The sequence below is a fragment of the Erinaceus europaeus genome, chromosome 4, assembly GCF_950295315.1.
Source record: "Erinaceus europaeus chromosome 4, mEriEur2.1, whole genome shotgun sequence".
Classification (NCBI taxonomy): domain Eukaryota; kingdom Metazoa; phylum Chordata; class Mammalia; order Eulipotyphla; family Erinaceidae; genus Erinaceus; species Erinaceus europaeus.
The window spans coordinates 12,678,709-12,705,573 of NC_080165.1; the positions used below are offsets into that span (position 1 = coordinate 12,678,709).

The 26,865-nt window shown below is 45.2% G+C and overlaps 1 protein-coding gene across 2 annotated transcripts in view; it reads right to left on the reverse strand.

The window, feature by feature from the left end:
- Nucleotides 1–26,865, reverse strand: part of FARS2 (phenylalanyl-tRNA synthetase 2, mitochondrial) — a 406,538-nt gene that overhangs the window by 306,966 nt on the left and 72,707 nt on the right. For both annotated transcript variants that reach the window (XM_060188748.1, XM_060188747.1), the window contains exon 3: nt 8,917–9,076. In XM_060188748.1, the coding sequence (XP_060044731.1) occupies nt 8,917–9,076 (160 nt within the window). The remainder of the gene's footprint in view (nt 1–8,916; nt 9,077–26,865) is intronic.

The following is a 26,865-nucleotide window of genomic DNA, read 5'->3' on the forward strand; positions in this document are numbered from 1 at the left end:
TCAATCACCACTGCTGGGCATTAATTTTTCATCAAGCTTTCCTTGGGAGAACTAGCGGGACCTGGCTGTGACATTATTGCATGTCCATGCTGCTTGTACAGCGGGCGCAAAGGAAGAAAAGCAAGGTTTGAAACAAAAGGATAGCGCATGCTCTCCAGATGAAAACAAACTCCGTGGTGAGAAGAGTGTTATCCTAACAGAGGACCTCAGCCAAGCCAGGGAAGACACCCAGCCCGCCTTCACCAAAGGCTCATGGCGCCACTGTCTCTTCAGTGTCTCTTTGTCTGTTTGTTTCATTTGATTGGACAGAGAGGAATTGATGGGGAAGGGAAGATAGAGAAGAGAAAGAGAGAGAGGCCTGCAGCACTTGTGAAGCTGCACCATTTGCGAAGCTTCCCCCCTGCAGGTGGGGATTACGGTCTTGAACACAGTCTGTTTATTTTATTTTATTTTATTTATTTATTTATTTATTTATTTGCCTCCAGGGTTATTGCTGGGGCTCAGTGCATGCACTGCTCCTGGAGGCCATTTTTCCCCCTTTTGTTACCCTTGTTGTTGATCGTTGTTGTTATTATTGTTGCTGTTATTGCTGCCATTGTTGTTGGATAGGACAGACAGAAATCGAGAGAGGAGGGGAAGACAGAGAGGGAGAGAAAGACAGACACCTGCAGACCTGCTTCACCACCTGTGAAGCGACCCCCCGCCTGCAGGTGGAGAGCCAGGGGCTCGAACCGGGATCCTTACACAACTCAACGCCACTCTTTTCAGGAGGCTTGAGAGACCTGCAACCACCCAAAGTCCACAACCCCAAAGAGCTCAGACAACTCAATTAAAGATCATTACTGGGGACCAGGCACACCAGGTAGAGTACACATGTTAAAGTGCGCAAGGACCGGGCTCAAGTCCACAGTGCGCACCTATAGGAGGAAAGCTTCAAGAGTGGAAACAGTGCTGCAGGTGTGTGTCTCTCTCCCTCTCTATCTCCTTCTTCCCTTTCAATCTGTCTTTGTCTATATCCAAAATTTTAAAAATAGTCTTTAAAATCATGATGGGCTGGGAGATAGCTCATCTGGTAGACAGCGCATGTTACCATGCAAGAGAATCAAGTTTCAAGGCCCTGACCACCATACGTGAGCACCATGCAAAGCAGAGGCTTCACAAGCAGTGAAGTGGTGCCGTGGTATTTCTCCTACCCTCCCTCCCTCCCTCTCCCTCTCCCTCTCCCTCTCCCTCTCCCTTGCTCTCTCCGTGTGTGGTGTGTGTGTGTGCGTGTGTGTATGCGTGTGTGTGTGTGTGTTTCACCCTTTCTTTGGTGGGGAGGGGGCAAACAGGACTGGTGGAATGAATCCCACAGAGGCAAAGCTCCAGTGAAGCCCTGGTGGCCAAAGAATAAAAGAAATAAAAATAAAAATCATTATAGTGACACATTTACACTGTTTAAAACTGACTCACTTTTAGGAACTTAGCTGAACAAAAAATTATAAACCCAGCTGTGATACTCAACATTTCCATTCATTTGATCCCTATTAGTAAAGACTAGTGAATAGAGAAAAATATGAAAGAACTCGGGTTCCTCATGACCAATCAGCTTCAGTCCTCATGAACAGAGCCTTCACAGAAAAGAGCCTAGAAAGTTCTGGCTGGATGGGCCCAAATCAGTCTCTGTTAAGTTGGGTTAACAAACAGTCACTGGGAAGAACTGATATGAAATCCTTAGGGAAGGGAAAGGATTGCCACAGGCTGCAGAGGGAGAAGTCAGTGAACTACAGTCAGGTCTAACAAAGACTTAATCCCACAGAGCCCAGCAGCAGGCCATCAGACCACCATGTGGAGCAGACCAAAGTGTTGAGCTGTCAACGTCCCCACCACAACCAATCTGTGGCAGTGGACAGACAGCAGGCTGTCGCCATAAAGACAATCCCAAAGAAGCTGATGATGGAGCCACCTGGTCACTCATCTGCTTCCAGGAAGGGGAGCTGGAGATGCATTTCAAAGGCCTGCGGCCTTTCTTGCATGAGGCAAACAGAAAGAGACCTGCCTTGTCCAAGACAAATTAACCTTGGACTATAACCCATTTCTCCTTCCAGTTGATGCATCTAAAGTGTGCTCTGACCTCTAGGACTGATGAGGGAAATTCCAGGGTTGAAACACAGAGAATGTCAAAGGAAGCCAACAGACTGTGAGGATGAGGAAGAGAAATCATGAAATTAGGAATCCTAAACTCCCCACCTGTGTTGCTTCGAGAGCAATACTCTGACAGAGATAAAAAAAAAAAAATACAATGAGAACAATTTAGCAATGTTAAAAATGACAACAAATTCTACAAGCATGAGAATTGTTGAAAGGTTTTTTTTTTTTTTTTTCTCATTCTAATTCTAAAGTGATAACCTCTCTTGAAACAGCCTTAAGCTTAAGGATGCTGGTACAACTGAAATGATAGCAGAAAATAATAACTATTTTGGAGGGGGGGAGTAGGAATGAAGCAAAAACAGCTGTAATAAAGACAAAGTGCCACAAGGAAATAATGCTTTCTAATTTTTTAATTTTGCTTTTCAAGAACAAGGGTAAACAGTACTAGTAATTGAAAAGGTAAAAACCTAGGCAACAGAAGTCAATATAAAGAGAGTCACGAATAATTCGGAGGCCCGTCAAACTTTAAAAAGACTGGGTTTGAATTTTTAAATGATGTTTTCTGCCCGAACTATGATGAAATTTTCCCAGGACTGGCTACAGGGACTCAGGGAAAGTCAACTCAGTTTCTTTTGACTGTCCTTACTTTCACAAACCTCTTTGTCTCAATAATGTCATGAAAACTACGTAATTTTATCCTTTCAAAAGAGTTAGCCTTTGAAAAAGACGTGAGAGTTGCACGAATGGAGATGAAGAGATAGCTAGAGGAAAAAAGAAAAGTAAATACCTGCCTCTTCAGGTCCACACAGCTGTCCGATGACAAGGTGGTCTCCAACCCCCACAAACAGCTAGTCACACCATGACAGAAATGCAGTGGGCCATGAGGAAGGAGAGCTCAGAATCTGAGTCTCACTCTCCAGTCAGACAGTGGAAAAATGCAAATGACCCTGAATCTGTTGTAAACCTTAGAGGAGGATAAAGCACAGTCTCCTCAAAACTCAAGAGTCAGACAGGGAAACTAGCTCACCTCAAAAGATATTTGCTTTGCTGTGTGCGAGACCCAGGTTCAAGTTTGGCCTACACCATATACAGGGAAGCTTTGGGGCTGTGATGTCTCTCCCTCTGTCTATCTCAGTCTATCTAGAAAAGTTGATCCTAAGGCTGGGAGGGGGCACACCTGGTTAAGTGCACAGACCTGGGTTCAAGCCCCTGGCCTCCACCTGCAGCTTCACAAGAGGTGAAGCAGTGCAGCAGGTGTCTCTTCTCTGCCTCTCTTTTTCAGAGGAAAAAAGGTTTTTTTCTTAAAAAAAAATAAAAAATAGAAAAGTTGATCCAAAATGGTGAGAATAAAATAAAAATGGGGTCAAGCAGTAGTGCAGAGGGGTGAGGATAAGCGCACATGGTGCAAAGCACAAACAGCAGCGTAAGGATCCGGGTTCAACAGGCCCCCGGCTCCCCACCTGCAGGGGGGTCACATCACAGGCGGTGAAGCAGGTCTGCAGGTGTCTGTCTTTCTCTCCCCTTTCCTGTCTTGCCCTCCTCTCTCGATTTCTCTGTCCTATCCAATAACAACAACAGCTACAATAGCAATAATAACAAAAATGGGAAAAATGGCCTCCAGGAGCAATGGATTTGTAGTACAGGCACCGAGCTCCAGCGATAACCCTGGAAGCAAAAAAAAAAAAAAAAAAAAAAAAAAACTAGCACCCTTTTGATCCAAATCTACTTGGAAAATGACTGAACAACACAGTCTAGCTCCTCCCAGAATTCCAGCGGTACACACATTATATTACTGCCAAAAATGTCACGGTCCCTGTGTTTTTTTTTGTTTGTTTGTTTTTTTTTTCCTCCAGGGTTATTGCTGGGCTCGGTGCCTGCACTATGAATCCACCGCTCCTGGAGGCCATTTTTCCCCCTTTTGTTGCCCCTGTTGTTGCAGCCTCGTTGTGGTCACTATCATTGCCATTGTTGATGCTGTTCGTTGCTGGACAGGACAGAGAGAAATGGAGAGAAGAGGGGAAGACAGAGAGGGGGAGAGAAAGACAGACACCTGCAGACCTGCTTCACCACCTGTGAAGCGACTCCCCTGCAGGTTTGGAGCCAGGGGCTCGAACTGGGATCCTTACGCCGGTCCCTGCGCTTTGCGCCACCTGCGCTTAACCCACTGTGCCACTGCCCGACCCCCGGTCCCTGTGTTTTATTGGGAAATTAAAGAGAAACTGACTACCACAGAATTTTTACATCAGCAATCTTTATCGTGATTATTTTGTACTATTTCATTGAGCAATTTTAACCTGAGATATGTCAAACTAAGGGACAAAGAAGCAAATATTCACTTACTACTGTTATAGCAAAGTCAAAACATTTCACATTTCTCTCGATGCACTTTATATTTTAGGAGCACCTTCTGAACACAGCTGAAGCCTGCTTTGTGACTCGTCCCTACTGCCACAGACCACTTCCTGGAAAAAGATACCAAAATGGGGCCGATGTGCTCCTTTAAAAAAATGGATCCACGTAAAGAATATTTAAGATTATGTGTAAGTTTCATAAATATTGCATGAACCGTCATTTGACATTGAGGCAGTGAGATCATCTAGCAAACCTTGCTAAACAGGATGGCAGAGGCTGAATAAATTATAACAACAGTCCTTCAAGCACATACTTGAAGGGCAGGGAGACAGCTCACCAAGGAGACGGCACCTTCAGACACGTGAGGCTCTGCATTCAAACCCTTGCACCATATGTGAGCACCGTGGACTGCACTGGGGAAGCTCCTGGCTGCCAGAGCAATGCGGTGGCTTCTCTCCTCTTTCTGTCTCCCCTTCTCATTTTCTCTCCCTATTCCTCTGTGCCACTATATGAAAAACGTAAAACTGGACTCAGGAGATAGTTCAGTGAAATCACTCAGGCACAAGTCCCTGAGTTCACTCCCCAGTGGAGCAGGGATAAATAACTAAAACTAAGTACATCTGAGTCCACACAAAGGCAGGAGAGCTTGGAAGTTATGAGGGCACAGATGGGAGTCGGGAGCGGCGAACACTCGCCCACCAGGAAAGCAGTAGCAGCGAAGACTCCCACAAGGCCGCCTCCTGTCTGCCTATGTCCTTGTCAACACTTACAAATGTCTGACTTTTTCCCTCGTTGTTAACCTTTCTGGCTATGAAGAATGGCAGCGGATATTACATGGTGGTTTTCTTGGTTCTGTCCCCAGTTATTAATCAGAGGGAGCATCATCCTCCACGTCCACCATGACCTTCCACGTCAGCTCACCTTTGTCTTCTCAACATCGCTCACTCAGCCTCAGTTTAACTGAAGTTAGCTTTCGAAAAATACATAGAGATTTTTATGTAATCACCATTCGCTTATCACACTGAGTGAGCTGCACTGGACTTCAACCTTATGATAGCTTGCTGAGTCTGGTTTGGAGGAGTTTCTTATGTAAGAAGCATGGCTGGCATACCACGACACTCCTACTAGAAGGCTATAATTAAAATGACTGTCCACACCAAGTGCTGCTCAAAATATAAAGCAATAAATTTTTCATACACTGCATATAGGAATGTACAACCCTGTCAGAAAAAAAAAAACATTTAGAAATGACTTAGTTAAAAATATACATATCGACTGGCTGTGTGGTGGCACTCCCGGTCAAGCGGTCAAGCATACACATTACCATGGACAAGGACCCAAGTTCAAGACTCCAGGTGCCCAATGCAGGGGGAAAGTGGCGAAAGGGGTGAAGCAGTGCTACAGGTGTCTCTCTGTTCCTCTCCCTCTCTATCTACACCTCCCTCTTGATTTCTCTCTCTCTTTTAAATATTTGATTTATAACTCATTAGACAGAGAGACATCAAGGGAAATGGGATGGAGAAGGAGAGAGATAGACACACACCAGCAGCACTGCTTCACTGGTCCTGAATCTGTCAGCCTGCAGAAGACCAGAGGTTTGAACCCAGATCCTTGTGTTTTTTTGCTTTTTGGTTTTTTTTTTTTTTTTTTTTTTTTTTTGCCTCCAGGGTTGTTGTTGGGGCTCCTGGAGGCTATTTTTCCCCTTTTGTTGCCATTGTTGTTTTATCATTGTTGTGGTTATTATCGTTGTTATTGATGTCTTGTTGTAGGATAGGACAGAGAGAAATCAAGAGAGATGGGGAAGACAGAGAGGGGGAGAGAAAGATAGATACCTGCAGACCTGCTTCACCGCTTGTGACGCAAGCCCCTGCAGGTGGGGAGCCGGGGGCTCAAACCGGGATCCTTACGCCGATCCTTGCGCTTTGCGCCACGTGCGCTTAACCCGCTGTGCTACCGCCTTGAGTATTTTAACATACATGCTCAACCAGGAGCATTACCACCGCCCTCCCCCCTTGATTTCTCTATGTCTCTATGTAATTAATAAATTTAAAATATATGTATTTTTAATGTAAAATATGCCTGTTATACCATAATTCCACCCTTGGTTAAATGAAAAGAAAAATGCATCTCTTTCCTAAGAGAAAAGGACACTGATATCCACACAGAGAATTGTGCATGAATCTGCAAAGAAGCTTTACTGAGAAGCACTAGTGAAAAGAGGAAAACCAAATCTCAGCGCATCATTTTATCAAGTAGTTTGGGATGTACTGACTTAGCAGCACAAGACAAGGTGTCACACTCATCTCCAATTAAAGATGCAATGGTGCCCCTGTGTGTGACTCTAATTTTGCTTAACACATCCTGCCAAAATAAACTTTATGCCCTATAACTTAAAACACACATGTACCATGTTTGGGTGTAGGATTATTCTCCTGAAACATTAGAAGTTTTATAAAGGACTGTTAAATCAGTAACAAAAAAAAAAAAAAGCAAGCAAGCAAGCAAGAAAGAAAATGTTTATGCATGCTAGATCTATTCTAACACAAAATTTCTTATGCACAGTGATCTCTATAGTTTGGCAGCAGTAAACTTGCCTTTGAAATTTTCCAAAGTGGGAAAAAACACAAACAATCCAGCATCTGTGGATAGATCTAAAACTATGGGATGAAATATCATTCAAAAAATAAAAAGGATGGGGTTGGGAAGACGACATGATGGTTCTGCAAACTGAGTTTCATGCCTGAGGTCTCTGATCCTCAGTTCCACGGCCTTCATTCCCAGGAGCCAGAGCTGAACAGTGCTCTGGTAAAATAAATAAACCGATTAATGAATTAGATCCATCAAATCAATCAAACCAAAAGCAATTAAAAAAATAACATTAAAAGGATGTCCTATAGATTGCTCCCCAGTAGGGAACATGCCTGGCCATGCCCACAGCCTAGAAACCACATGAAGTGTCACAGTGTTGTAGGAAGCTCCAATGCTGTGGTTGGTCGGTCGCTGTGTGTGTGTGTGTGTCTCTCTCTCTCTCACTCTCTCTCTCTCTCTCTGTCTCTCTTTCTCTGTCTCTCTGCCTCATAAAAGGAATAATGATAATGTTACCTAACACATACTCTCTGAGCTATCTCCAAGTCCACCCTTAGCTTTATCTCTGTTTGTTTATTTATTTATTTATTTTGCCTCCAGGTTTATTGGTGGGGCTCTGTGCCTGCACTACGAATCCATTGCTCCTGGAGGCTATTTTTCACTGTTTTTGCCCTTGTTGTTTATCATTGTTCTTGTTATTATTTTGTTATTGTTATCATTGTTGTTGGATAGGACAGAGAGAAACAGAAAGAGATGGGGGAAGACAGAGAGAGGGGAGAGAAAGATAGACAACTGCAGACCTGCTTCACCACTTGTGAAGTGAGTCCCCTGCAGGTGGTGAGCTGGGGACTCGAACTGGGATCCTTATGCTGGTCCTTGCGCTTCACACCATGTGTGCTTAACCTGTGTTACCATTTGGCCCCCTTAGCTTTATTTTTTAAGAGACAAAAACAGAGAGGCAGAAAGGCAGAGAGTGAAAGAGACCAGAGCACAGAACTTTCCTTCACTATGGTGGGGGCCAGGCTAGAATCTGGGTCAAGCGCAAGGCAAAGCACAACACTACCCAAGTGAGCAATTTTGCAAGCTCACCCACCATCTATTTATCAACAGTTGTAGTTATTCTATGTTTTTTTTAATTTCTTTTTCTTTTGCCTCCAGGGTTATTTCTGGGGCTCAGGGCCAGTACGATGAACCCACTGCTCCTGGTGGCCTTTTTTTCAATTTTTTTTTTTTGATACAACAGAAATTCAGAAATGAGAGGGGGAAAGAGGGGGGGAGAGAGAGAGAGAGAGAGAGAGAGAGAGAGAGCGCCTGCAGCCATGCTTCATCACTTGTGAAATGACACCCCTGCAGGTGGGATCCTTGCGTGGGCCCTTACGCTTTGTACTGTCTGTGCTTAGCCCAGTGTGACACCGCCCAATCTCTGTCATTCTTCACTCATGAGCTAATTTCATTTTAGTATTTTCGTTCTCAAGTCAAATGCAGAAACTTCTTTTAAGTTCTGCCTCACTAAGGACCTGAATCATTAAGACATAACCTAACCATGGGGCCAGGTGCTGAGGCACCTGATTGAGTGCACACATTATGATGCACAAAGACCCAGGTTCAAGCCCCCGGTCCTCACCTGCAGTGGGGAAAGCTTTGCGAGTGGTGAAGCAGGGCTCCAGGTGTCTCTCTGCCCCCCTCAATTTCTGACTGTCTCTGTCCAATAAATGAATAAATATAATAAACAAAATTAAAAGGAATAACCTAACCAGAAAGATCTCCACACAGCCAGCCTTAGGAGAATGAGGGAAATAGAACTGCTGAACATCTCAACCCCAGAGACAAAGGCATGTGAGTACTTACCATCTCCAAACAAATGGGTCATGAGCCGAGTAAGCGTTTGCTTAAGGTCAAACTCAACCAGCTTCACAGCTTCCATGGTATGTGTCTCTTGTTTATGGGAAGAGCGACAACTTTGTTCAAAGAGCTTCATGGTTTCTCCATCTTTTATGCTAGCAAATAACTGTAAACCAAGAGAAATACTATAAGCAGACAGATATAGCAGCACCTTGGGTCCTTGCGGGACGGAATGTAAAACAGAACAATGTTTTGTTTTTAACCTCCAGGGTTATTGCTGGGGCTCGGGGCCTGCTCTACGAATCCACTGCTCCTGGAGGCTTTTTTGTTTTGTTTTGTTTTTTTATCTTTTAACCAGAGCACTCCTCAGCTCTGGCTTGTGGTGGTGTGGGAGACTGAACCTGGGGCTTTGGAGCCTCAGGCATGAGAGTCTGTTTGCATAACCATTATGCTATCTACCCTCCGCCCTTTTTTTAAAATTTTTATTTCTAAATATTTTATTTACTTATTTTCCCTTTTGTTGCCATTATTGCTTTTTATTGTTGCTATAATTGATGTCGTCGTTGTTAGGACAGAGAGAAATGGAGAGAGATGAGGAAGACAGAGGGGGGAGAGAAAGATAGACACCTGTAGACCTGCTTCACCGCCTGTGAAGCGACTCCCCCTACAGGTGGGGAGCTGGGGGCTCAAACCGGGATCCTTACATCGGTCCTTGCGCTTTGCGCCATGTGCACTTAGCCTGCTTCGTTACCGCCCAGCCCCCAGAACAAAGTTTGAGTCATAGAAAAAGGGACCAGACCTTGAAAAAATCATGTTGAGTGAAATAAGTCAGAAACAGAAGGATGAATGAATACGGGATGATCTCACTCTCAGGCCGAAGTTGAAAAACAAGAATAGAAAAGAAAACACAAGAACCTGAAATGGAATTGGAGTATTACACCAAAGTAAAAGACTCTGGGGTGGGTGGGTGGGTGGGGAGAATACAGGTCCATGAAAAATGATGAATGAAATAGTGGGGGTTGTATTATTCAATGGGAATCTGGGGAATGTTATGCATGTACAAACTATTGTATTTACTGTTGAATGTAAAGCATTAATTCCCCAATAAAGAAATAAATTATTTAAAAAATAAAATAAATAAATAAAAGAAAAAAAAAGAAAAAGGGACCAGATTTGCCAGGGAAAACGGTTTCAGCTGGTGGAAACAGATGAAGATAATTAAAAGGTAAAAAGCCTTCCAGTTATGAGAAAAACAAGTACAGACAATGTAACATAGGAGCCGTGACTACAGCTGACTCAGAGATGTGGTATAGACAAGAAGGGCCTTAAGAAAGGACCGGGGGCTGTGGGGAAAGTCAGAGCATATTTCTCGGTTTGTCTATGCAAAAATGCATGACTTTCCTGACAATCCAAGGCATCCTAAGAATTCACATTACATGGAAGAAAAATAACCACATCTTTTTTTTCACTTTTGTATCAATGTGAAATGATAGAAAAACAGTTAACTCAACCTACTGTGGTGCCCTCAACAATGTATGAAAGTATACAGTGTACCTTGAACTTCTTCATAGTGTATGTATAATTTTATCTGGAAAAAAACTGACACCCGTCTTAGGAAAAGTTACCCTTGTGACAACAATAATTCTGTAAATAATCAGACATGCAATAAAGTGATTCTGCAGTTTATAACAAACAAACAAAATTGGGGCTTATCTTCTGTGGAACATGAGACGCTCCTGTTCAGAAAATGCAATATGTGTTTTACTTTTTTATTTACTTTTTTAGGTTTTTTTTATTTTTTTAATTTTTATTTATAAAAATGAAACGCTGACAAAAACCATAGGATAAGAGGGGTACAACTCCACACAGTCCCCACCACCAGAACTCTGTGTCCCATCCCCTCCCCTGATAGCTTTCCTATTCTTTATCCCTCTGGGAGTATAAACCCAGGGTCATTATGGGGTGCAGAAGGTGGAAGGTCTGGCTTCTATAATTGCTTCTCCACTGAACATGGGCATTAACAGGTGGATCCATATTCCCAGACTGTCTCTCTCTTTCTCTAGTGGTGTGGGGTTATGCAGAATTAGAGCTCCAGGACACATTAGTGGGGTCGTCTGTCCAGGAAAGTCCAGTTGGCATCATGCTAGCATCTGCAACCTGGTGGCTGAAAAAAGGGTTACATACAGAACCAAAAAAATGTTGACTAATCATGAACCTAAAGGCTGGAACAGTTCAGCTGAAGAGCTGGGGGGTCTCTGTTATGTAGATAGTTAGTAGGCCTAATGAACCTAGCCATGACACAGATGTGAGCTCAGATCTAAAGGGATGCAGAGCTCACATAGGCTCCTAAGCTGAATATGGGCCCCAGATCAGATCAAATCGATGGGGTTTACAGTCAACAATATTTATACCCCTTTCCCATGTTAGGGAGATACTCTCTTCCCTGATCTAGCTTTCTGGTCCTTTTTCCAGCCATGAGATCATCTCCCCAGACAATAACTTGGATCCACCTGCAAAATACTAGTATAGACATGGGCTCTTTGGAAAATAACTAAAATAGGACTACTGTCAAAATGGAGATCCTGTCCCCAACAAAAGATCCTGTCTTTTTAATTTACTTGTGCCATCAGGGTTCTCATTAGGGGAAGAATGCAATGATTTTCCCTCTTCTTGATAGAGACAGAAGTAGGAAGGCAGGGGGCTGGAGAAGGGAGAAAACAGAGATACCTGTAGCATTGCTTCAAGGCTGCTACTCCCTGTAGGCTGGGGAAGGTGTGTGTGTGTGTGTGGGGGGGGTCAACTGGTTTGAACCCAGGTCTTCATGATAATGTGTACACTCTACTGGGTGCTTCATAACCGGCTCCAGGTGTGGTTCCTGTGCCATTCTCATTCCAAAGTGAATGTCAAGTAAAAAGCTGAGGCACACCAAGATAAAGAATTCTTAAAACTGCTGTTACTTGGGCATAAGAAACAGCTCACTGGGATGGTGGCCCTACTGTAGCAAGGGCACACCCCAGGTGTGAGCCCAGTCCCCACACTCCATGGAAGGAAGCTTCATCGCTGTGGTCCCTGTCACACTGTCTCCACCTTTCCTACAAAACAAAATAAAATTTCAAAAATTAAACTGCTATTATTTAAGGACACTAAATGCTTAAAATAAAAAAGTAATAATCCTCAAAACTGCTATTATATTAATAGTAGAAGTTTCAAAATGACCTTTGGAGAAAAAAAACAAATGGTTCCTGTTCCAAGTGAAAGCAAACATCAATGAGTTAAATTTATATATATAATTTATTTAGTTATTGAATAAAGACAGAGATTACAATGGGAGCGGGAGATGAAGAGGGAGGAAGAAAGAGACGCCTGCAGTAATGCTTCACCATTTGGGAAGCTTTCCCCTACAGGTGGGGACTGAGAGCTTGAACCCAGGTCCTTGCGCACTGCAATGTGTGCACTCCACTGGTGCACGACCACCCAGCCCCCAGTGAGTTAAATGTCTTAAGGAAACATGTTGGGTCCTTGACTAGAAGGGAGGAGAAAGGCTGAAAGAAATGAAAACTATGGGTCTAGACCCTCCAGGAATCCTCCATCTCCCAGATTTCAGGACAGTCATGATGACGACCCATGCTAGCAGACTTGGTTAAAGTCACACATTACCATGAGGAAGGACCTGGGTTCAAGCCCCTGCTCCCCCTGCAGCAGGTACTGCAGGTGTCTCTCTGTCTCTATCCCTTACTACCTCCCCCTCCTCTCTCAATTTCTCTCTGTCCTATCCAATAAAAGGTCTGCCAAGAGCAGTGGATTCATAGCGCTGGCACCAAGCACCAGTGATAATCCCGGAGGCCAAAAAAAAAAAAAGAGAAGAAGAAAGAAAGAAAGGAAGGTAGGAAGGTAGGAAGGAAGGAAGGAAGGAAAGAAGGAAGGAAGGAGGGAGGGAAGGAAAACAAAAAAGTGTGTGTGTGTGGGGGGGGGGGGGGTAATGGTGGCCAGGAGCAGTAGATCCCTCTTGCAGGCACGAAGCACCAGCAATAACTCTGGTGGCGATAAAGCATAAAATAAAATATGGGAATGTTTTGTGGGGAAGCCCTTACTACTACATTGTACAATACTACCAAATAAAGCTTTTCTCTTCACACAAAGAGTTCTGATATTCTCCATGACACTGGGCAAAGAGAGGATTTTGTGCTATTTCACAAGTGACTAACGAAAGGTACAAGAAACACAGCATCTTTCCCACTAAATGTCATCTAATTAGACAGCTCCTAATTGGGCCCATCGATTCTAAAATCCTGTGTGAACAATAATGACTTTGTGATTAAATATTAAAAACACATATCTATTATTAATTCAGCTCTATGACCCTCCGTTCGCTGAAAGTTTATAAGCCTCCTATTGCCAACAACCGTAGTCACTGTTGCCAGAGAAAAATGGAGACCACTCTCAAATCTTGACTCAAGTCAAAGATCTCATAAAAGTCACAGACCGAGGTCAAAGCTTTAGTACAAAGTAGCGAGTTTCTTGATTTTCTTGAACCAAAAATCGGCATGATCACTAGTAGAAACAAACACAAAAGTAAACACTTCCTCCACCTAGAAGCATCCCACAGAACTATGGTCCAGGGTATCTCCACCCTGTGCTATGCATAACACACAGTCAGTATTCTCACTGTTCAGTGACTGGCTGAGGAGCCTGAAGACAGACCTCTGTCCTCACACAAGCTAAGAACTGCAGTGTCAGTAGTCACATAGGAACACGGTCCCTTCCTCCAAATGTGTGAGGCATGTTACTATTGGCAGAGCAGTTGCCTTGTCTGCTCATGATTCCTTTTCATCTGCTACTCTAGCCTTGGACCTCCCATCACCCAAAGACCCTCCCAACAGATCCTCCCAGTCCTGCTACAATCACTTCACACAAGTGGAATCAAACTCTCTACGGGTTGGTGCCTTGCACAATTTCACATGAGCGTATCACAATTCTTGGGGTCCACAGGCTCCAATCGCCCTGTTCACCATGACCAATGTAGTTTCAATAGATCAGTCAGAAGTACTGGGACACCCACCTAGATACAGAAATCGTACTGAAAATACAGGGGCAGATGAGGCCAGTTGAAGCAACAAACCTAAACCCATCGATGTTTCAAAAAAAAACAACAAAAAAACCAACCCAGGATATAGTCTATTAAAATGTAAGGATGTATAGAAATCAACACTTTGTCTGAATAGTTATGTATTGATTTGATTGTATGCTAGAAGGAAATGCAAATCCAATAACAAACCAATAATTTCACATATGTTATAGCTTAGGATAATGACAAGTAAAAAAAAAAAAAGTTCCTTTAGGTAGGCAGGCAGTGGCACACTTGGTAAAGTGTACAAAGATCCAGGTTCAAGACCCCGGTCCCCACCTGCAGTGGTGGTGGTGGGGGTTGGGGGGAGTCTCACAAATGCTGAAGCAGTGCTGCAGATTTCTCTCTGTCTCCCCCTCTGTATCCTCCCCACTAAATTACTTTCTGTCTCTGTCATAAATAAATAAAGATTGGTCACGTTAAGACTAATCTAGTATATGTAATGTAAGTATTAAAGAAATAAACTTTTAAACAGCAAAAATGAGAAAATTCTGAAGATAACAAGAGGGAACTCATAAGTCTGTGTAGACAAGTCATTTATTATTTCTAGAGGAAACGTAATATAGCTGGGAGGAACAGAAGCACTAAGTCAATCATAAAATAAAGCCAGAGAAATGAAGCTCTCCAGAGGCTAAAAAATCAGTTAGTCAACGAGTCACCTAAACGGAGCCAAAGCATTCAGCTTACTCCTGATCCCAGTGGCCATCGAGTGGCTACCTCCTACTTAATTTTAGGTCTCGGGGTCACCCACTGTTGATAAAATGAAATCTGATTTCCATAAATTGCCCACAACAGATTGTTGTTTGTTTTCTTCCAGTAGGTTTTCTTCTATTTCTCTGATATTTTCTGAAGTGTCCTTTCACAAACAAACAAATCCAGAACATACGTCTCACCCCTACCACAGCAAGCTAGAGAAGACAAGACAAGGAGCTCACAAATGAGATCAGAAAAGCTACACGAGTGATGGAAGTCAGAAAGAGAAAGACACAGAGTTGGGATGATCTCACTCATAAGTGGAAATGAGGGCAAACACTAGAAGAAGAAGTGGAAATGAGGAAGCCAGGACAGTCAGGGTAAGTGTGAGGTGAGAGCTGGGAGGGCTGTGGTGTATCTGGGATGAGAGACAGAGGGCGCTGGGGTTCTGGGGCAGGATGGTGGAAAAGGACTCAGGTTGTGAGACACAGGGTCCTTTTTTGTTTTCTTGCCTCTGTGTTATCACTGGGGCTCAGTGCCTGCAGGAGGAATTCACTGCTCCCTATGACTTTTTCCTTTTTTTTTTTTTTTTGTTTTCAATTTTATCCCATAGGACAGACAAAAATTGAGAATGGAGGGGCAGACAGAGAGAGCTAGACACCTGCAGACCTGCTTCACTGCTCAGGAAGCATTTCCTCTGCAGGTGGGGAGCAGGGGCTCAAACCCAGGTCCTTTAGCATGGTGCTATGTGTGCTTAACCAGGTGCGGCACTGCCCAGCCCCTGAGAGACAGGGTCTTTCAGTCACCTGCTACGGGGAGGTGAGAGCTTATAATTATATGTGAACACTACTGTAAACCACTAATCTCACCCCATAAAGTGAGGAGTTAATTCGAAGAACAAAAAGAGACTGTAAAAGTCATTGAAATGTAAACTTTAGAAAACCACAAAGTGGTTTTGTCCAAAGTGGCCCAGACTTTAAAAAGCCCTTTAAAAAGCAAATGATCAAGGCTGGGGAAAGAGCATAATGGTTCTGCAAAAGGTTTTCATGCCAAGGTCATGAGGGTCCAGGTTCAATCCCCAGCACTACCATAAGCCAGAACTGAGCAGTGCTCTGGTGTTTCTCTGCCCCTCCTCCCCACTAATCCCCATGTTCCTCTTTCATAAGTAAACAAATTTTAATGACCAGAAAAACCTAAACATCAATGCAGAATGCTGTGAATGTAAAATATCAAAAGGCTCTTGGGACTGGTCTGTAGGTTCCAAAGAAGCCATGTGTTCTATTCAGTGTTTTTCATGTGTTCTATTCAGTGTTTTCAAAAGCCTTTAGGCTGTAACGTTCATCTCTGTAGCCTGCTTTCTAGATTAATGCCAAATCCTCACTGAGCCTTTAAGCTGAGTTCCTGAAGCAAATGCAATGGCCCTTCAATAAGCCTTGTTGCTGCCTCTGCTGATGCTGTTCCTCAGCACTGCTCTTAGCTCAGAGTTCTGGATCATATACCCTACCGGCTGCCTCACTGGGTACCTACCTTACCGACTACATGGTTTCACTTAACCCTTGAGATCATTAAGGAGCCCAGGGCACAGGGAATGTAGGTAGCTTCACTCAGACATACGAGACGAGAAATGGTGAAGCCTAGAATGAATTATGAATCTGACTGGCAATCCCCATGGGCAGCATGGTTCTTTCCATAGTGGCACACACATTGTCACCTCTTGGATGATTCAAGAGGGTTTTCCCACACTGGTGTCAAAGAGATGGTAATGGATACGCTGAAAATGAGAACTCACACGTGTGCGAAGAGTATCAGGTAATCGTGGAGAAGCTCTGCATAACGATGAGGACTGGTTGTTGAAGTTTTAAATTTCCTGGGCTTGTGAAGCGGCTGCTCACTAGAAAGTGACTAGAAAGTGACCTAGGTGAGTCCAGTGGTAGTGCAGCGGGTTAAGCACGTGTGGTGCAAAGCACAAGGACCTGAGTAAGGATCCCGGTTCGAGCCCCCAGCTTCCCACCTGCAGCAGAGTTGCTTTACAAGTGGTGAAGCAGATCAGCAGGTATCTGTCTTTCTCTCCCCTTCTCTGTCTTCCCCTCCACTCTCCATTTCTCTCTGTTCTATCCAACAACAATGGCATTGATAACTACAACAATAAAACAACAAGGGCAACAAAAGGGAGTAAAAAAATTATTAAAAAAAAAAAAGAAAGTGACCTGGACAAAAGGCTCAGAGCAACTCCCTACTGGCGGTGGGGAAGGGATTTGAAGAGACAAGCTCATGTAAGAATCTTACCTAAGCAGGATCACAGATAAATAAAACAAAATAAAATAAAATCTGTAAGAATAACTTCACCTTACTTCCTATTACACTTCCTTCAGTCACTCCTAAACTAACCTTATCAAAGTAAGGACTGCAAAAGCTGAATAAGGGTAAGAGACTGGCATACTTTAACGATGACGCTTTAGTCACTATCAGGTCACCCCATCACCTGGGGCCCCAGGCGGGGAGTCCTGGGATTCCCAAACAGACATGACAGGCCTAGACCTCAAATAAATCCCTCTCCCCAATATAACCAGTCATCTCTATGAGGAACAACACAATAGACCCCTTTGTGGGCCCCCATAGGACTTTGCCCTTAATGTGGATCAACAATGGTAGAGAATGTTCCATCCTCCAAAGGGAGGCTGGACAACATACTCTATGCTCCACCTGAGGAAGATGGGTCCTAAAATTGGGGCAGCTTGGAACATTCCTACCTATGACCACAGAATGTGAGCTCAGATGTACAGGGATGCAGAAGTTACATAGGCTCCTCCTAAGCTGAATATGGGCCCCAGATGAGATCAAATTGATGGGGTTTACAGTCAACAGTACTTACACACCTTTCCGTGTTGGGTAACTGGGCAGAGACCCTCAGGGTATGGCCCATTCCCGCAAGAGCTGAAACCCGAGCTTCCCAGAGTGCCTTGTTTCCTCCACCCCCTTTTTTCGAGCCAATCCCGTCCCAACTTGCCACTTCCGGAATTCCTCCCATAAAAGCCCTCCCGCTTCCGCCTTTCTCTCTCATCTTTTTCCTTGCTTAGGCGACCTGACTCAGAGAAGGGTTGCAGCTCATAGCCAGGAGGTGGCCATTTTGGTAGCTCCACGTGGCCCGAACTGCTGTGCCCACACCAAACTCTGAGGTGCCCAAGTGAATAAAGATTTGTGTTCCCACTCTGCTCCGGTCTCTTCTCTCTCCCCTGCGACGCAACCTGACATCTGGCGCCTGAACAGGGACTTAAGCCGCCAAGACGCAGGTAAGTATATAGCCTCTTGGCTCCCTGTAGCCTCGTGTTCCTTTTCTCCCTCTTCTTATTTCTCTGAGACCCTCCCACCATGGGTGGCCTTCCTTCTCATGAAGAGGCTTCCCAAACCCTTTACTCTTTTTTCATGAGTCAGGTTTTCTATCTATGGAACATTTTGCTTGGGACCACAACTTGGATCCTCTAGAACATGGTCGCAGCTTTCAAGGAACATGTATGGCGCCCTCCCAAAAGGTCAAGGTACTCTGAGATCCAAGAGTTAAGGGATATGGTCTTGGCGCTTAACCACCCTAAGCCCGCTGCATTTTGCCCTGTTCTGGTGGTGGGAATTGTATGGAGTTGTACCCCTCTAGATAATTTATGGTTTTTGTCAATGTTTCCTTTTAATAAATAAAAATTCAAAAAAAAAATTACTTCACCACAGATACAAGATACAAACACTCTCGACTCCTGCTCTTTTACAAAATCTTGAGTGACTTTGGGATGACTGATCTCTACCAGAAAAAGAGGTCCCAGGGTTGGCAAAGGCCCTCGAGTGGATAGTGGGCTGCTTTGCCATGTGAGACCCAGGTTTAAGCCCGGACCCCATCTTATTGAGGAAGCTTCAGCTGTGGGGCAGGCAAGCATGTATTTGTGTGTCTGTATGTCTCTATCTGAAAAAAGTTAACTGGAGCAGTGAAGCCACAGAGACAATTAAAAGAGAGAGAGAGAAAGAAAGAGGTCCCAGTTACACGTATCCTTAGCAGAAAGAGACAACAGTGAGTAAGTATACTGACCAATACGGACATCATAGAAATCAGGATCACAGGGGTCGGGTGGTAGCACAGCGGGTTAAGCGCACGTGGCACAAAGCACAAGGACCGGATTAAGGATCCCGTTCGAGCCCCCAGCTCCCCAACTGCAGGGGAGTCGCTTCACAGGCAGTGAAGCAGGTCTGCGAGTGTCTATCTTTCTCTCCCCCTCTCTGTCTTCCCCTCCTCTCTCCATTTCTCTCTGTCCTATCCAACAACAAACAACATCAACAACAACAATAATAACCACAACAAGGCTACAACAACAAGAGCAACAAAAGGGGAAAAAAAAATGGCCTCCAGGAGCAGTGGATTCATGGTGCAGGCACCATGCCCCAGCAATAACCCTGGAGGCAAAAAAAAAAAAAAAAAAAGAAATCAAGATCATTTCTCCTACATTATACAGTTTAGAAACTACAGACAACTAGGGGCCAGGCTGTAGAGCAGCAAGTGAAGCACACGTGGTTTGAAGTGCAAGGACCTGCGTAAAGACCCTGGTTCAAGCCCCTGGCTCCCCACCTGCAAGGGCGGTTACTTCTCAAGTGGTGAAGCAGGTCTGCAGGTGTCTATCTTTCTCTCCCCCTCTCTGTCTTCCCTTCCTCTCTCCATTTCTCTCTGTCCTACTCAACAACAACAGCAGCAATGGCAACAATAATAATAGCGACAATAATAAATGGGCAACAAAATGGGGAAAATGGCCTCCAGGAGCAGTAAATTCGCAATGCAGGCACAGAGCCCCAGCAATGATCCTGGAGGCAGAAAGAGAGAGAGAGAGAGAAAGAGAGAGAGAGAAAGAGGAGAAAGAAAAACTACAGACAACCCACAACAAAGTTCTTAACACAGTAAAAACACAGCACAAAGTTCTTCCTTTACCGCACTTCTCCTACACCATTCCTCTCCCCCGGCTTTTTCCTCACTAAACGTGCTCAAGCTTTATCTCTAAAGAAGGAATCCACCAAACAAGGGAAGCTGCCAGGTAATACCATTCTTATTAACCACCTGTCTCCTCTCCCCAGCTAAGTCTATTGCTACGTTTTGGTCTTCACAGCCTCCCTGTGTTCTTCGGCTGTGTTAAATACTTACATCCTTCCAGAGGCCTCATTTTTGGCTCTGTCTTTTCTTCTACTTTCTCTCCCTTAGACACACGCAGTTAGCCTCCTATCTGTAAAACAGTCTGTTGACTAATGCTTGCAGATGCACACAACAAAGCCCCTGGCCCAGACACTCAGAAGTATCTTCCTACTGGCCATCTCTTCTGCGAATCCCCCAACCAAACAGCCAGACTTAGCTCTCCTGACCAAACCCTGAGGCCGCCTAACTCTGGAGTGCTGCCAAGAAACCAAGTCATCGCATATTCTCAACTGTTTGCCCCTTCCCTCCCTTCCCCACATGCATCCAGAGTCTATTCAATTCCACTTTCTTGACTTCTTCTGGGGCCCCATCTGCAAATCTTGTATTTCTGACTTGGTCTATGTTTGGCTGACTAGCAGATGATCACAGATAATTTCCTAGCTTGGTCTGCCCATCTCAGATCTTGTCCCATATCATGCCATTCCACAAAATTTCTTTTATTTTTGTGACCAGGATTACTGCTGGGGCTCCACCTTTCTTTACTTTTCTCTCTTTTCTGATAAAGACAGGGAGCAACTGAGAAGGAGAGAGAAGAAAGGCACTTTCAGGGCCGGGTGGTGGTGCACCTGGTTAAGCACATGTTACAATGCACAAGGACCTGGGTTCAGACCCTGGATCCCACACCACCCCCACCTTGCAGGAGGAAAGCTCTGCCAGTGATATGGCAGGTTCGCAGGTGTCTCTCTGTTTCTCTGCCGCTCTATCTCCCCCTTCCCTCTTGACTTCGGATTGTCTCTATCCAAGAAATAAATAAATATAATTTATGAATTCTAAAGAAAGGCACTTTAGTCACTGCTCACCAGTCATGAAGCTTCCCTCCTGTCAGGCCTTAAAGCCAGTCCCCCCCCACCCCCCCCTCCCGTGCTCCATTGCTGACATTATGGTCTATTTACATAATCACTGTTTTGCCTGAAAGATCCCCACCACGTTATCCCCTCAGGGTACTACTAATTCAGTTAAAACCACTGCAACAGTTGCTATGGATACTTCCACCCTCCCATCATGCCTTTTGCCTCTCTCCACCCTAGCCATTTCCCTAGCCATTTCCGTTCCCGACTTGCCACTTCCGTTTTTACCCTATAAGTCCGCGGCTGTTCCTGGTTTCGTTTTTTCTCTTCCATGTCCCGACCTGGAGAAGACCTGGAGAAGGGCTGGCGTGCATAGTGGGAGGTGGCCATTTTGCTAGCTCCACGTGGCCTAAACCCGCTGTGCTCACATCCAACTCTGGAACATCCGCATCAATAAAGAATTATATTACCACACTGCCATGAGTTCCTCATCTCTCTCTCTCTCTATGGCGAAGCTAGCCCAGCATCCTCCTACAGGTGAATTCTGCTTGAACCCAGGTCCTTGAGCATGGCAACACAACAGCTCTAGCGCTTGAGCCTCCACTTGGTGCCACAGAATCCCTTTTCTAAAATGGCGATCTGCATCATTCTAGGCATAAAAGCTATTATAGACTTGCTGAACTTTTTTTTAAAAACCCAAGCCTGATTTTTATTTCATAGTTAAACAGAACACATAGTTGTAATGTCTCCAGCATAGCAAATTACCTTGATATCAATGAATCTATAATTCCCAACTACACTGCCATGAGTTCCTCATCTCTCTATGGCGAAGCTAGCCTAGCATCCTCCTACAGGTGTGACATCATGTACCCAGGGATTTGCACAAGTTGAGCAGTCTCCCTGGCCCAATTTTTTCATTCCTTAATTCTTTCTGAGAGGAGAGACATCATGAACACCATTCTATTATTCGCGCCCCCCCCATAGCAGTCATGTGTTCCCACTTGGTGTTGGGGCTCCTAACCAGAGTTCCATGCACAGAAAAATGTGTGCTCTGCTGCATGGGTTCCCTCCATGTGTCCAGTCTGTGTCCTCCCCCCACACACACACACAGGGTTCTAAATAAAAGGAATAGCTCTTATTCAGGATTTTATCTGGCATTCATCTTACTTTAGATGTGGTTCCTAATATTCCATGGCATCCAAATACAAAGAGACAATTTAGACCCCACTTGGTTCGACCCAAACCTGTCACACAGCAGATCACTCTAGAGCCCCAGAGAAAAGCCTGTCACCTGGAGAGCGACAGACACAGCCTGTGACTCTGATGAACACAGCCTGCTGCTTATTAATTCTTGTTTCACAGACAGAGAAAGAGATGAGCGCGTTCACATCTCACCACGGGAACTCCCAAGCCTTCATTTCCCCTGAATGCAAATTCAATTACATTATTCAAATCCAACTAGAGCATTTCAGCAAATACTAAGTATTCAAATCACTCTGGAGGAAGGATTGGGATGTCTTAGTGAGCTGAACAGACAGATGTATTAAAGGGATAGCAGACTCATCCAAGTGGATTTCGGCAGCTAATTTCCACAGGTTTTAATTTCTTTAAACAACTGGGCACTGAGTGAAATCTTACACAGATACTCATCTGGGAAGACTTGTGATTGAAAGGTCCCAGTTAAGTACAATTCTGTCCTAGGGTCTCTGTGGGAAGTCTGTTCCTGTTCTAGCTAATTGATATTGAATCAGTTTTGTCATTCCCTGGATCTCCTCTAGCACACCACATGCCAATTAATCAAGTTGCAGAGGTTAGCACGGGAAGGAATGCATTGAAGCTCCACATTTCCAAGAAGCAGGTGTCATTTTCTTCCTGCTGCTTGCCCCATTTCCTCTCCTTGCCGTGAAACTCGGGGCTGGGGAAGACATCTGAAACTAAACGATGCTACAAAAACACGTAGGATGCTAAAAGTAATACCTACCAAGGAGCTAAGCAAACTTCTGGCTGTTGAGAGAGTTAACGAAGACAAGGCACCTGGCTTCAAATGGAAGAGTCTCGCTGGCTCAGCCTGAGCATGCCTGGCGACCCACATACCTACCTAGCCACCAACCCCCCCCCCCACACACACACACATTGCACCTTCATTTTCAGGTCCTCAAGGAATGACACAGTCCTTCCAACGGAACCCTTACTTAAGCCTCCATGAGAGAAAACTCAGGTTACACATATCATAGAAGTTGCTCAGCTCCTTGCTTAGAAGCAAAAGAAAATGTATTCTCATGAAGGCAAGGGGAGGTCCGGGAGGTGGTGCAGTGGCTAAGGTCATGAGGTCCCGAATTTGATCTCTGGCAGCACATGTACCAGAGTGATGGCTGGTTCTTTCTCTCCTCATAATCTTCCTCATAAATAAATAAATAAGTTCTTAAAAAAAAAAAAAAAGGAGAAGTCAAGGGGCAAGGAGACGGCATAATGGTTTTTGCAAAGTGGCTTCATGTCTGAGGTCCGAGGTTCAAAACTCTGTACCAGAATAAGGCAGAGCGAAGAGCTTCTCCAATTATTAAAAACAATAATTAATAAGTATTTATTAAGAAACAGAAGTGGGGGGGAGCAGGCCAGTGCAGCGGGTTAAGCTCACATGGCATGAAGCACAAGGACCAGAGGCATAAGGATTCTGAATTGAGCCCCCAACTCTCCACCTGCGGGTGGGGGGTCACTTAACAAGCGGTGAAGCAGGTATGCGGGTGTCTATCTTTTGCTCCCCCTCTCTGTCTCCCCCTCCTCTCTCAATTTCTCTCTGTCCTATCCAACAATAACAATAATAGTAACAAGAACAAGGGAAACCAAAGGGGGGGGGGGGGAAGCCTCCAGGAGCAATGGTTTCATAGTGCAGGCATGGGGCCCCAGCAATAACCCTGGAGGCAGAGAGAGAGACAGAGAGAGAGGGAGAGACAGAGAGACAGAGGAAGGGAGGAAGGAAGGAAGGAAGGAAGGAAGGGAGGAAGGGAGGAAGGAAGGGAGGAAGGGAGGGAGGAAGGGAGGGAAGTGAGAATCAAGAAAATTTTCAAGGCAAGAACAAAAAAAAGAGCACCCACATGACTCCCACCGGACTGTAATTCTGACACCTCAAGACAAGGGCTGCTTTCAGCACTTTCTTCCTCTTGGGAGTTCTCCTAGAGGCACTACTAATTCCTAAGAAGCAAACAAAAGACCAATTCGCCAATACAAGGAAGTTCTGTGAAGCTGCAGACTAGCTACACTAGAGTCTTAGTGGTCGGATGTGTTGAGGCAAAAAAAAAGGAACAAAGGCAACAGCAGCGACCACTCCACTCTGGACTCCTCCTCACGACAACCGCCACCATGCGAGCCGTCAATTTCAGCAGCTCTGTGATCTCTGCTCATCCTCCTCCCAAGCCGTAAAGGCAAGTAAAACAGAAAGAGATCACCTTCTTCTTCTCCTCCTCCTCCTTCTCCTCCTTCAGATGAAACAACTGAGGCTCCATCTTCAAAATCACCCCAACAGCTAACGCCTGGCTGTTCCTCAGCACAGCACCATCGTCTGATTCCCAACAGCCAACTTAACCCTGCCATCTGCTGCTATTTACGTAACCTACAACCAAACATAATTCCAACTTGACAATGGCATCCGAGGAAAGTATTATCAAGAAGCAGCAAAAGTGGGAAGAGAGAATAGCTAGGAGAATAATAAACAGATTCTCCAATTTACTAGAGACTTAAGCAGAGAATTGCTGACATGGAAATTGAACAGATTCTTTAACAATGATTTCTAAGCCCATCATCCAATTCAGGAGACTACAGCATCCCTTAAAACGGACTACAAAACCCTATGTATGTGCGTGTGTGTGTGTTTAGCCTGTGCGTGTGTATGTATCTCAAGTGATAATAGGAAAAGGTCAGAAACCACTGTTATGATGAAATGACATCAATCAAACACAACAGGATATAAGATCTCCATGCAGCTGAAAAGTAACTGCCTCTTACCTTTTAAAATTCATTCATAAGTTTCCAATTTCGCAGAGGCTTGGCCCAGGATGAGTAAAACATTAAACAATTTTTTGTTGTCGTTTCTCTTCTTTCTTTCTTTCTTTCTTTTTCTTCTTCTTTTGCCTGTAGGGTTATTGTTGGGGCTTGGTGCCTGCACTACAAATCCACTGCTCCTGGAAGCCATTTTTTTCATTTTGTTGTTGTGTTATTGTTGCTGTCATTAGTGTATTGTTGTTGTTATTGCTGTTGTTGTTGGATAGGCAGAGAAAAATCAAGAGAGGAGGGGAAGACAGAGGGGAAGAGCAATATAGACACCTGCAGACTTTTTTTTTTGTCTCCAGGGTTATTATCACTGGGGCTTGGTACCAGCACTATGAATCCACTGCTCCTGGAGGCTATTTTTCCCATTTTGTTGCCCTTATTGTGGTTGTTATTGAGCAGGACAGAGAGAAATCGAGAGAGGAGGGGAAGACAGAGAGGAGAAGAGAAAGACAGACACCTGAAGACCTGCCTCATCACCTGCGAAGTGACCCCCCCCCCTGCAGGTGGGGAGCTGGGGGCTCAAGCCGGGATCCTTACACCAGTCCTTGACCTTTGCGCCATGTGAGCTTAACCTGCTGCGCTACCACCCAGCCCCCCTGCAGATCTGTTTCACTGCTTGTGAGTTGATCCCCCTGCAGATGGAGAGTCAGGGGCTCGAACCAGGATCCTTGTGCCAGTCCCTGCACTTCATGCCATGTGCATTTTAACTCGGTGTGTTATCATCCGGCCTCCTAGACAATAAACTTAAAGTCTCAATAAGGAGAGGTCTGAAGTGCCTATGAAATGGCACAACAGCATCAGTCAAAGAACAAGAGCATCTTCTCCAGGAATTAGAAGTGGGTTTGTGTGTCCAACATACACTTGGCTGGGTATGAAGGTCACAAGTGGGCTGATGCCTCTGAAACTGGTTGGTAGAGAGAGCTGTGTCCCAGTTTCACCCCCCGAGCTGAAGGTGTTGAAATGACTCTGCCGTGTCCCGACAAGTCACATTTCATGTATGCCGGGCAAGGCGATGTGGACCTCCAGAGGAGTGTGGTATTACTACGGAAGAACATAGTATCACTGTGAAAACCCTGTTGCTATTTCCAGAGGCCGAATGTTCTCTGGGTTCTGTATAGGTTAAGAGGCATGAGTTCTCATCCTAAACTATCCTCTCTCTTCTTTTTGTTCCGTGGTTTGAGGACCAGCTACTGGAGAGTGAACCATTACCTAAATAGCACTGGGCAATGCTGAGCGGGAATCAAGAACAAATGTGCATGCTTTCCTAAATGTGGCGCCCCCTGGCTGAGTAAATGTGTATTTTCCTCAGTCTTCCAGACACCAGGAAAGGGACCTAGCTGACAGCAGCAGTTAGCAATGTGTTGCCTCCCTGCACAAACGAATCCTTCTGCCTTGAAAGGTTCTTTGGATTTTCCCCTTTGCCTGAGGGTGCAATGTTAAGCTCTGTCAGGAGAGGGCACTGGAGAGATTACAAAAGGTTTCCACTGGGCCCCATGCACCCAGCTTGCAAGCTCTGGGCTGCTCCACTGCCCCCTCCTAAACAGCCACAGAGCACAGTGCTTCCTGCACAATACTACCAAACAGCTTTCCCTCTGCACAATACTACCAAACAGCTTTCCCTGACAGAGGAGAAAGCAAAATTCCAGCAAATGAGTAGGGTGGGAGAGAGAGAGGGGGAGAGAGGAAGACAGGGAGAGGGAGAGAGGGAGAGAGAGAGGGAGAGAGAGAGGGAGAGAGGAAGACAGGGAGAGGGAGAGGGAAAGGGAGAGAGGGAGAGGGAAAGGGAGAGAGGGAGAGGGAGAGGGAGGGGAGAGGGGGAGAGGGAGAGAGGGAGAGAGGGAGAGGGAGGGGGAGAGGGAGAGAGGGAGAGGGGGAGAGGGGGAGGGGGAAGGGAGGGGGAAGGGGGAGGGGGAGAGGGGGAGAGGGGGAGGGGAGGGGGGAGGGGGAGAGGGGAGAGGGGGAGAGGGGGAGAGGGGGAGGGGGAGGGAGAGGGAGAGGGAGAGACTATGTAGCAATTGTCCCAGTATGAAACCACTCCCACCTCCCTCAGTGAGGCAGAGCTGGGGCAGGCAGTTGGAGGCACTTTC